The 12,159-nt window shown below is 44.7% G+C and overlaps 1 protein-coding gene across 1 annotated transcript in view; it reads right to left on the bottom strand.

Moving 5' to 3' along the window:
• The window catches only part of LOC111153406 (ADAM metallopeptidase with thrombospondin type 1 motif 16), a 151,164-nt gene that overhangs the window by 133,718 nt on the left and 5,287 nt on the right, over positions 1-12,159 (bottom strand). Inside the window, exon 3 of the mRNA XM_022512422.1 lies at positions 10,234-10,559. Within this exon, the coding sequence (XP_022368130.1) occupies positions 10,234-10,559 (326 nt within the window). The remainder of the gene's footprint in view (positions 1-10,233; positions 10,560-12,159) is intronic.

Here is a 12,159-nt window from a genome sequence, read left to right as displayed (position 1 = left end):
TTTCTGAGTCTCCATTTTCCTCTCCCTCAGACCAGTGGCTGTGCAATGATTTCTGTAAAACACCAGAACTATTTTGTCCCCCCAAAATCTCTCATTCATCAAATAAAATTTTGAGGGCTTTACTGTGTGCCATGCATTCTGACAATGCTGGGGATAAAGCAAGAAAGAGACATAAACTCCTGCTACATGCTCAACATTGGCACAGTAGCTCGATAGTTCGTAGAAATCATCCTTGGCTCCAGCTCCCCTCCTAAACTCTGCTTTGTGACATTGAGGATGGAGCTCTATAAACCCCACTTCTGCTTCGCCACCTGCTCACTCTTCACCTCGGATCATAGATTGTACAGAGAAGGACCGGACAGACCAAAGAAGGTAGAAAAACTTGTTCCTTCCGTCCGGCCCCTGTGGACCTCCTTTCTGCCCACCATCCCCATGGACCTCCTGTCTGCCCCTACTCGTGGACTTCCTGCCTGTCCCCCCACCCCGTGGACTTCCTGCCTGCTCCCTACGGACCTCCTGTCTGTCCCGCGGTGGAACTCCTGTCTGCCCCCCTATGGACTTCCTATCTTTCTCCCACTGGACCTCCTGCCTGTCCCCCATGGACTTCCTCCCTGCCTCCCTCCATGGACTTCCTCCTGTCTTCCTCCCTATGGACTTCCTGTCTGTCTCCCACTGGACCTCCTGCCTGTCCCCATGGACTTCCTGCTTCCCCCCCCATGGACTTCCTCCTGTCTGCCACCCTATGGACTTCTTCCCTGCTCCCCCATGGACTTCCTGCCTCCCCCCATGGACTTCCTGCCTGCCCTGTGGTGGACCTCCTGTCTGTCCCCCATGGGATTTCTACCTGTACCCTGTGGACCTCCTATCTGACCTCCTGTCTGCCCCCCACCATGGACCTCCTGCCTGCCCCATGGGGACCTCCACAGTGCTTCCTGAGTCTGTCAGCCCGCTCACCAGGCAGTAGCCGCTCCAGTTTCCAGTTTACTTGAAGGCCGAGCACACCCCCCAAGAGTCCAGCACCAGCCGGCCCGCTCCTGCTCAGGAGTTTGGGCCTCGCTGAAGAACTGTAATAACCATAACTTCTTTGCTCAGTTTCCTCAGCCCCAGGAGCAGTAGCTGCTTCTTACCTTTGTTATCTTGCAAAGCTTTCCTGTTCTCTTTGTAATTTTTCAGTTAATATCTACTTTATGCATTGCCTTAATTCTCTCTTTTCAAGTTGTGTGGTGTCTGTGTGCTAGCTTGACAATGATACAGATAACAATAAATATGAAGAAAAACACAGCAGGGAAGAGGATAGGAAGGATACGGGAGGGGGAGGAGTGGGCAATTTTAGAGGTGTGGGTCAGGGAAAATGACATTTAAGGAGAAAAAGACCCTCCAGCTCTGGCTGAACCTCAGGCAGCAGGATCTTACTTTAAAGAGCATGATTTCATCTGGCCTCTTTTATTCTCCAGACGGGGCTGGGCTTACTCTTGAATAGTCATTCCCTGCAAAAGCAGACTTTGGATATCCTTGTTCTCCAGAAAATGCCAGACTTGGAGCATCCCCCAGAGGAAATGACCACAGGGATCACGTTCCTTCTTCTCCAGAGAGAACAATCTGGTTGGCTCGGGCAGATCTTGCCCATGAAGAAAATCCTGCTCCAGTGGTTGTGGACATGACCACCTTCTGCTGATCCTTTCACCAAATATTCTACTGACCATGAGTGCTGTATCAGGGCTGTTCTTGGGGTGACGGGGAAACACCCCCCCTCCTGATTAGGGACATCTGGAGTACTGAACTCTAGTCACAAGGGAAGGCTGCCATCTGTCCTCTCCCCACTGCTACCTGGCCCAGATCGCAGAACAAAGACACAGTTACTATATCCGTAAAATCTCTGGTACAGATTCCAACATTCACACTCCTTCAACTGGTTCCTCAGTATGTGAACAAGTAATGACATCCAGTGTGTTTAGTGAAAATGTCACCAGATGGAGAATCTGAACACATGGGTCCTACACCTCTCAATCCGCCTGGCCTTGGGGTGCCTGGGGGGCTCAGTCGGTGAAGCATCTGCCTTTGGCTCAGGTCACGATCCCAGAGTTCTGGGACTGAGCCCTGCAGCAGGCTCCCTGCTCGCAGGGAGCTTGTGCTTGCACACTCTCTCTGTCAAATAAATAAAATAAGTCTTATTTAAGAAAACGTTGCCTATCGGGGGGGTCACAAATATCTTCTTCTATGTTTTATTCTAGAAGTTTCACTGTTTGAAGTATTCCATTTGGCTCCTTGATCCATATTAGGATCATTATCTGTGTTTGGCATGAAGTCACGGTAAAGGGTCCAAAAAAATCTTAAAAAAAAAAAAAAATCCACCTGGCTTTGAACACTGGCCATGTCAGTTGCATAGCCCTGAAGCTCAGGGTCGACACCTGGAAAAAAGGGAAGTGGAACAAAACGATGGATCTTATAATTAAAATCCTTTAATCATCTCATTTTAGCTTATAATGAATGGCAAGCTAAGAGAAAAAAAATCTGTGGTCACCTCAAGTGTGAAAGATTATCTAAATGTTGCCTTGATCAGACTCCTCACTAGGTGCAGAGCACAACACGGGGCTCGATCTCACGATCCTGAGATCACGACCTGAGCTGAAATCGGATGCTGAACCAACTGAGCCACTCAGGTGCCTCTTACTGTACTTATTAAGGAACTAGCAGAAACATATGTAATTATCCAGAGCTTTCTTTTGGTTCCCCACACTCACGTTTCAATTTCCTAATAACTACCAACTCTAGCCCTACTTCCTCTAAAAACCTTAGCTTTTCTATAATTGTATTACATACCTCCCAAGACTGACATATCTTCAACCTGGTTATGCCATCACCAGGCTTCCCGGATGAGGACGCTGCTCTTAAAAACTCCTATGATCTCTTCTAACCATTCCTGTGTTGGTTTCCCGCTTCTGCTCCTGCTTTATTTCCCTGGTTCCAGGACATTTTTCAAAGTCAGTTAAAAGTCTGGCAATATTTCAGACAGTTTCCTAGGATTTATTGGGTGCTGTAGAAAAACTCTCAATGACTGGAGTTTCCAGAGACTCCCTGGAGTCTGAGGTTGGGAATCAAACCTAGGACAGTTGAAACCAGGGCCCTGAGTAAGTCCCCAACCAAGGCAGGGAATTCTTAAACACACGTGAGAACTGTGGCATTTACAAGTTTTCCAACATTGTTGAAAACAAGAGAATAATTAGATTTTAGGAGAAGTGATATATAGCCTGTGCATTAAGCTTTAAGAGATATGATGCTGTAAGAAGGAGAAGCAAAATTTCACACAGATTTTGGGCCAAGGGTAATTGACAGATTTGATACTCTATGGAGGGGGGAGCTAAAGTGATAATCCAAGTATGGAACTTGCATAAAATCCTTTAAGAAAATCTAATCCTCTCATATGCAACAGCATACTTATCTAAAGGAGACTCATTAACGGTACTGACTAATGGGAGTTTTTAAAAATAGTTCCTCAGAAACCTTACTGAGGAAACCATTTCTCACCCAGGGGCACCTGGGTGGCTCAGTCGGTGAAGCAAACATCTGCTTTCAGCTCAGATCATGATTTCTAGGTCCTGGAATCGAGTCCCACATTAGGCTCTCTGCCCAACAGGGAGTCTGCTTCTGTCTCTCTCCCTCTCTGCCCCTGTCCCCTACTCTTTCTCTCTCTCACAAATACATAAATAAATCTTAAAAAAAAATTCCGAGTAAAGTATGAGCTTCAACAGAAAATTCAAGGTGTTTGGAAATAGCCATGGAAAGAAATCAGATGAAATGAATTCTAAAATTAATTGTATAGTTATTTGTACCTAGAAACAGAGGTTGAGAAAATATAATATGTTTTTGTAAATTTGAAATGTAAGGGTTCACTGCAAGCAAAAAAATAATCAGTTTATGTTAACAGAACGTGGGGATACAAAGACAAATGAAACAAGGTTTTTAGAAGAGCTCACAAACAAACCTATAAATAAATAATTATGGAATGAATCCACATATATTTAAGAGAAGCCCCTGCTACAGTATAAATGGGGATCCTAAGCTCTGAGAGGACTACATGCTGAGGAAGGTAGCCCTGAGATGGAAACTGAAGGAGAAAATCATGACCGCTTAGGGGAGTGTTCAAAGGTGATGCCATGAAAATTCATGTAAATGACCTTAGGTCCCTTTATGGCAGCAATAACCTGGTGATGCTGGAAAGCCCAAGAATTCTGTGGTTTGCAGTGCTGGTTCTTGACTCAGGCTACCTAGGCTCAAACCCACTCTTGAAAGAATTATCTTGGGAGTCATCTGTAAAATGGGGAAAATAAAGTGGTCTTGGGCAATATCTGTAAAATGTGTTAACAATAGCATCCAGTAGAGACTGACTTCCTGGAGGGAAGTGTGAGGGGTGAGGTCATCTGCTCTCTAGTGAAATGATCATTTAATTCCTGAAAATCACACACACACACACACACACACACACACGCCCCACACAGCGAAGCCATTTAAAGTCTGTAAATTTTCTTAAAGGCATAAAGAGTGGAGAATCAGCTACTGAATTTAATTTAATCTCAGAAAGAATGGTGACATTTGGTGACATCTGAGCCACAGTCTAGTCACATACTCACCCTGCCCCCAGTCAGTGTGACAGAGTTCTATGCCAGGCCTGTGCCACCAAGAAGACAAAGGCTCCCTGCTCTGCGAATGTCCATTCTAGAACTACGTTTTCATATAAGCAGAAACAAGCCACCAGCATCTCTCCTCTCCTTAGGTCTATATTGTAGAAGTGCTGTATGAGGCAGGCATGGCCATGAGAACCAGTCTGTCTTCTACAGGCAGGCCCTACCCTTAGGATGGAAGCTATAGTCCAGGCCCAGCAGGCTGAGAATAATGAAGCCCTAACAGCCCTGCACCAGCTCTCCTGTGACATACAGGCTGCAGGCCAGGAAGCGGAGCAGAGAAGACCAGGCACCAACATCTGCATCCAGAGCGCCACCGATAGGAAAAGGCAAGCCCTGGAGGGGCAGAGTGTGGCTAGTATCTCCAGAGTTCCTGTAACATGTTCTCTAGCAGAGAACATGTTTTATTTTTATTTATATAATATAATATATAAATTATATATATTTATTTTATTATATTATATATTATATATATATTTTTAAGCAGAAAATTATGAAACATGCACAGAAACAGAAAAGTGTGACCCTTCCACATGAAAACAGACAAGCACCGTAACTGCTTTTGAGAGGACGCGGATGTGGGGCTTAGCAGACAAATACATCAAAGCAACTATTATAAATGTGTCCACAGAGCCAAAGGGAACTGCATCTAAAGGGTTACAGAATAAGCGAAATTATAAAAAATAACCAAATGGGAATTCTGGAGTCAAAAAGTACAACATCCCAAATGATGTTACTACAGAAACATAATAGGTTCGAACTGCCAGCAGAGAACAATGGATCTGAAGATAAATTACCAAAGATATTGTAATTTGAAGCTCACAGAGGGAAAAACAAATGAAGGGAAATGAGTACAGCATTAAGCACACTGATGTATGAATAACGGGATTACCGCAGGATGAACACAAAGATACCCACACGCATACACACCACGGTAAAAATGTAGAAAGACAAAGACAAAAATAAAATCTTGAAACAATCGTAAAACAAAAACAAAAACACCTAACTCCTATGTGCGACAGAACTGCAGTGCGATTAACAGCGGACTTTTGAGGAACAACAGGGTGAAGACGAAGTAGGAGGGCATTGTCAAAGTGCTGCAAGGAAAAACCAGCAACTAAACGATACCGAGAATGAGTACCTCCAAGCTGCCTCCCAATGATCTGCATCCACCACTCAGAGCCGCAACGAGCTGCCGCTTCATACTCACCAGGACAGCTGGGATAGAAAGAGGGGACAAGAGCTGGCCAGGATGAGAAGTTGGAATCCGCATACATTGCTGGGAGGATACAGAATGGGAAAGCTAAGTGGAACAGTCTAGAAATTCCTCTAAATGTTAAACACAGGATTTCCAGAGGACCCAGCAATTACACTCCTAGGTATAAACACGGGAGCAAGGAAATGCGTGTCTCCAAGAGAACCTGTGCACAAGTAGCAGCACGAGTCACAACAAACAAAAAGAGCACGAACGATAATATACGTCAACTGCCACAAAGATAAATAAAAAATGTGCTATATATGTGTAACAGGTTGTTATGAAGCATTAAAAATAATGAATTTTTTAAAAAAGATTTATTTATTTATTTGACAGACAGAGATCACAAGTAGGCAGAGAGGCAGGCAGAGAGAGGGGCGGGAGCAGGCTCCCTGCTGAGCAGAGAGCCCGATGTGGGGCTCGATCCCAGGACCCTGGGACCATGACCCGAGCAGAAGGCAGAGGCTTAACCCACTGAGCCACCAGGAGACCCAAAATAATGAAGTTTTGATACGTGTTACAATGTGGATGAAACATGAACACATTATAGTAAGTGAAAGAAGCCAGTCACAAAAGACCACATGTTGTACGGTTCCTTTTATGAGAAATTACCATATTGGGCAAATCTATAGAGATAGAAAGTGAGATTAGTGGGGTCTAGGACTGATGGGGGTTGAGGGGATGGGGACTGTCAGGGGTTTCTTTCTGGGGTTATGCAGAGTCTCAGATTAGGTGTGGTGAGGCTTCTAGAATTCTGTACAAATAGACCACAAACCACTGAATTACACATTTCCAAAGGGCGGGGGGATTCTCTATGATCTATGAATTACATATCAAAAACACTGTCTTTTAAAAAAAATAGAACCTATTTGTTGGCACCTCATTAGGCTAAGTGACATAACAAATGTGAGGCGGTTAGCCAAACACGTGGCACAAAGTCCTCAGTGAATTAAGGTCGCACCTTCTGCTACTGTCCCGGGCATCGCTGTTTCCTGTGCTGTCACTAACGCAGTCATTCCGGAAAGGCACCTGCCGTGTGTCACACTTCATGTGCCTGTGCCTAGTGATCACAACAGACCTGTGACATCAATTAGGTAAAGACGTAAGAATTATACTTACTGCCTTTTTAAAAAAATAATCTTATTTAGTGAAATATGAAATACTTTGAGTCAAGGTACTTGGTGGCAATTATCAGGATGACGTTAGAGGTCTTTCTAGGGTTTACGGATGGTACAGTGGAGAAGTCCATGACCTTGACGGATATTAGCAGGCTTTCCTGGGACTGTCTATGCCTCCTCCGCCAGGCGTCACACCCTGATTCTACCGTGAGGGTTCAGCTTGGACAAAACTACTCCAGAACCTTACAGAGATGCTGCCCCCTCCCAGCAAGGCAGCATGCCAACTCTCTCTGCCCCTCGGGGCATCCAGATGTGTCCTATTTCATCCCTGTAGTGACACTGCCCATTCCCTGCCTCTCTCATCAGACAACACAGGTCTGAAGCACGTTCATTATTCGCGAGACCCTTAGGGAAGCACTCATTTTAGTTTTCAAGAATATTTGTTTACTATAAATAAAGCCATCAGCTCTTAACTTTGATGGTGTTCCTCATATTCATTTTTAAAGAACTACAGCAAAGTGCTTCCAAATGCAAAAGCTGAGAACCATGGGAGAAAACTGTCCATCAGAAAATATTTTTAAAAATTAGTACCTATCTGTGCATCAGAAATCACATTGTCTCACAACAGTCAGCCATGTTCTCTACCTGAAGGTATTAAACTCTTAGTTAAGCAATATAGTTTAGCTTACGACTTCCGTACTGCAGATAAAACCAGGAGACTAGGATATCTATTTTTATTTTTCTCCCCTCCCAAGGATCTTGTATTCCAAATGCTTTCTCTGCTAGGATCTACAAAGGTGTGTGAGAGACAACAAGTCAAACCAAAGAGAATTCTACGGGCACCTGACTTCCAGCAAATAGCTGGGTCAACCAGAAACATTGAGAGGGAGAGAAGAAGGAGGAGGAGGAGGTGGAGAGAAGGGGAGGGGGAGGGAAAGCAGAGGGAGGAGGAGAGGGAGGGGGAGGGGGAGGAGGAGGAGGAGAAGAAAAAAGCTTAATTGAGATGAACCTGGGACTTTAATTAGAACCAAAAAAATAAATAAATAAAACCCAAAAGCAAAAACAAAAAAACAAAAAACAAAAAAACCCCAAGAACAACAAGAACAAAAATGGAGCCATCCTCTAATGTAAAAACATGTCATTTCTCTTCATACCTTAAGAGATTTGATAGATGAGCAACTGGGGAGCCATCAATCAAGAAAGAAATAAAGGACCTGACAGCTGCTTGAGGGACGATCCCATTCAATATTTTTTATTATCTGGCTAATGAAAGGGGACTTCTCATCCTCCCTTTTTCTCCTTTAAAATGCCTCTGATTTGTCCTATCATATAGCAAATGCCCCTGAACCCCACAGTCATAAGTCTGGTTGCAGTCATTTCTGTTGTGTCATCTACAGACAAAGCATCAGTGAAAGCGGATTAAATGCCTTTGGAAGATTAACGGGGAAAGCATACAGATTTCTAGTCCAGTGACCAGAATATTAAATTCCAGGGTTCGTTATCCAGAGAAGTTTTTTTTTTTTCTGTTCTTTTTCACTTCTTTATCTCACGTGTAGTTGTCATGTATGACTTGTGCCATTAACTCCCATGGAGATCAAAGAGAACCAGAAATCTCAAGCTGCTGCTCATGGGACAGAGTCCAGGGCAGGGCTCAGCCATCGGGAGGGAGAGCCTTGGCTCACAGAGACCCCAGCTTCAGTAAGCCTGGACCCCTGCTGGGTTAACGGGAAGCACCTCGCCCAATCTCACAAATAAATCCAAGTCTATGAGCTCTGAAGGCATGGCACACCTCCCTACAGCACAGATGGCTTCCATTTCCAGTCCGAGCCTTTATGAAAGAAAGCCAAGGAAGAGATCTCTTCCTTTAGTGCATTATATGAAGAGTTCTAGCTCTTTCATTAAGGAAGATCTGTTTTTCTTGGGAGAACATGGAAGAAATCAGCCACATTGTCTTCAATCCTAAAATTTATGCCAAATCACCACCACCGTGTCATTGGCAAAACCCTGTTGTAACCATTCTCCAATCAAAAGCCCTTTACAAATTAGAGTAGATGTGGAATCAACCCACTCCAAATTCCCTTGAAAAGCAGGTGTTAATATTTTCTTGAAAAATTTTAATGAGATTTAGCATTTGCACATACATAGTATTTGAAGGGTCTGGTTATGAATGCCCCTTCAGCATCCAAAATCCACACACCTGTGCACAAAATCCTTCTAAGATGCAGAGTCTGAATTCCCTCTTTCCAAAGAGAGAAAGACACTTAAGACAGACTGAAAGCATCTTCTAGAAATGTAATAAATGTTCAAAAACTTATTTGCCAAAACTTTACTATGGTCAAGACCTTAAAGGATTTTGGCCACACACATTTGCTTAGCTAACTAAATCATGTCTCACTCATCTGTGTATGACCGATTTATGTACTCAAGACTCTAAGTATCCACTAAGGTTTTCTTCCCTAAAAATATGGAAATATTTTAAGAAAATTAAAAGACAAGGCACTGAGATTTTGGCTTGGGGTAGCCTGAGGAATGCAGGCATCTTCTCAATGGGGCCAGATACTCCTCACTATATGGTCCCAACAAATGGGATCACTGGAAGCATTCAAGTGATGTTCAGTGTCTACATCAGATACTAAGAAAATGGGGAAGTACCAAAGAATCATTGGTCCCACAAGATTTGGACTGCCTGGCTATGGATTCATCACCGCATTTGGGCAAACACCCTGATCTGTAAGTATGTGATCCTCAACACATCCTTCCAAAGTGCTTCCAAGCACCTGATCAAATAATCCAGCTGGCCAATCAGTTTCCCAGTGTTGTTCCATTTGGAATGAAGACATCCCTGCAGCACTAGCAATGGGCCAGTAAGTTATGGTGGAACCGTCCCCTGGAGAGTTTGTGACATCAGACCTGGCCATGAGTTCGAAGAGCAGTCTTCATGCTGTGCTCTTCCCAAGTTCTTGTACAAACAACAACGTTAAGTCTGGGCGTGTGCGCTGCCGCCAAATGCACCAAAAGAGGCAGAATGACATATTTTAGACAGTATTATTTGGCGATTTCCTCCTGCTTTTACAGACCAAAGAGATTTGTCCTGCCATAATAACAGAACCAGCTACAATCCCTCAAGGGAAACTGCACCCCCTCCCCTTTCACACACCATGGGCACCCAAGCCGTACTCACCAAACCTTTGCACGTTGAGAGAGCCACCGAGGAGTTTTTGTGGGATCGTAAGGAGCCTTGATAGAAACAGAAATCCTCAGGCGGGAAGGTGTGCACGGACTTCGTGCCTCCCTTCCCCAGTGTCTGCACGATAAATCCGGGAGCCACCAGGTTGCTGGAAGCTTTCAGCTCCACGTGGAAGTCGTGCCTGAAGCCCTTCAGCCGAAGGTGGAGAGACTCTACCCTGAGCGGGGCCAGCCCCCTCTTCCTCCTCCGAGAGTGCGTGATTTCATGGGACACATAGTCTCCATTGTGGTCAACCTCATAGGGAGACACCAGGTCATATTCTGAAAGGCAAAGAGAGTAAGGCTGAGTAAGTGTGGGGTTCTGGAAAGACTCAGGGAGTCATGGAATGTAATTTACTGCCAGGTGACATTTCCGCCTGGTAAGAAAAGGTGGTAGGAAATTTCAGCTTCAAGCTGACCCCAGATCCACACTGTAGGATGAAAACAACCAGAGTCAGGAGTGAAAATCTTCCAAGTGGCCTTTAGGGAAGTCTCACTGACTCAGAATGTGTTATTTCCAATCCGGCAATATCTAGGCACTCCAAAAGAAAACTGGATCATAGGCCAAAGAAAACTGGAAACAGACCTTTAGGATTATATCTCATAAATTTTACTTTGTACTCATGATAACATGAAATCATTGATGGTTCTAGATACTCTTTTAGTCGTTCTTTTGTTTTTTTACAAAAATCTTCATTGTGCTGACAAGAAATTTTAGCTTCAAAATACCAACCATTTCTCAGAAAGCAGTTAAAAAGACAACTATGATGGGCATTCCTTGATGTTTAATATTTTAATAGTTAATTGTTAAATCAAAGAATCCTACAAACCGTATGCAGACATATTCCAGATGCTAATGCTTCCTACACAGTCTGCTCCCACTGAACACCACTGCCCACCCTCTTCCTGGCCGGAGTTTCCGGCACATCGTTGGAGTTCACCACTCAAGGTCTTCCTCACTGTGCACCATGGTCTCCTGCCCACTCCAGTTCGTAGTATGCTAGCCCAAAACACATTCAAATGCGTATTTTTTTTTTCAAACGTCAATAAGGGGCTGTCTGATTTCAGGGCACCCACAGGCTTGCAGGGCATCAGGGGCTGATGATGTCCCAGTGTGGCATTGGCACACATCCAAGTTGTCTCCCTCTCTGTGGAAAGCACAGAAGGATGCTTTACAGCTCCTTTCATTACAAAATGTGTGGTCAGGAGCCTGTGAGAGGCTCATAACAGGGGCCCTTTCCTGCGTCAGGGCGAGTTGTACATTATTCTGGGAGTCATAAGATAAAACACAGAGATGACTTTTGGTCAGAAATAAGCAGTATTTGGGTAATTATTTTTTTCTGGAGAAATGAGGTTTTCTCTACAACCAATCTATTTCAGTGCAGTGTCTGTCCATAGGTCCTTGTGCCATCAGGGACAGGGAAAGTTCACGCTGGAACAGAGCAGGCAGCCAGTGCCAGTCAGAAATGGCCGTGGTGGGTTGGGAGAGGCAGAGCAGGCCTCGGGTGGTGAGGTCCTGTCTGGAGCCCCACACTGAAGCCGGTGGTGGGTGCGTGTCCAGGCCCGGCAGCAAAACCAATCCAGTGGCAGGATAACTGAAGGCTCAGCTCTGGCCTCGGCAATTCCAGGGAGGCTGTGTCCTCTGGGCAAGAGCTTCGATTTCTGACCCCAGGGGCCTGGTCCTGCCATGCAGGGATCAACAGGTACCCTAAGGGCCACGGGCAGCGTGTTGGGACAGACCACGTGACAGCCAACCATCAAAATCTACAGCGAAGCAGGGCATTTGTGTCCCAGAGGACAAAATGCATTGGGCCTCTTTCCTGTTTTACTTGGGAAACCAAGAAAATGAAACACATCTGCTTAAGCTGTGTGCAGCAACAGG

This window comes from Enhydra lutris, unplaced genomic scaffold (assembly GCF_002288905.1).
Source record: "Enhydra lutris kenyoni isolate GAN:26980312 unplaced genomic scaffold, ASM228890v2 scaffoldscaffold32, whole genome shotgun sequence".
NCBI classification, from domain to species: Eukaryota; Metazoa; Chordata; class Mammalia; order Carnivora; family Mustelidae; genus Enhydra; species Enhydra lutris.
Note: the sequence above shows the minus strand (reverse complement) of the source record. Positions and strands in the feature narration are given on the sequence as shown.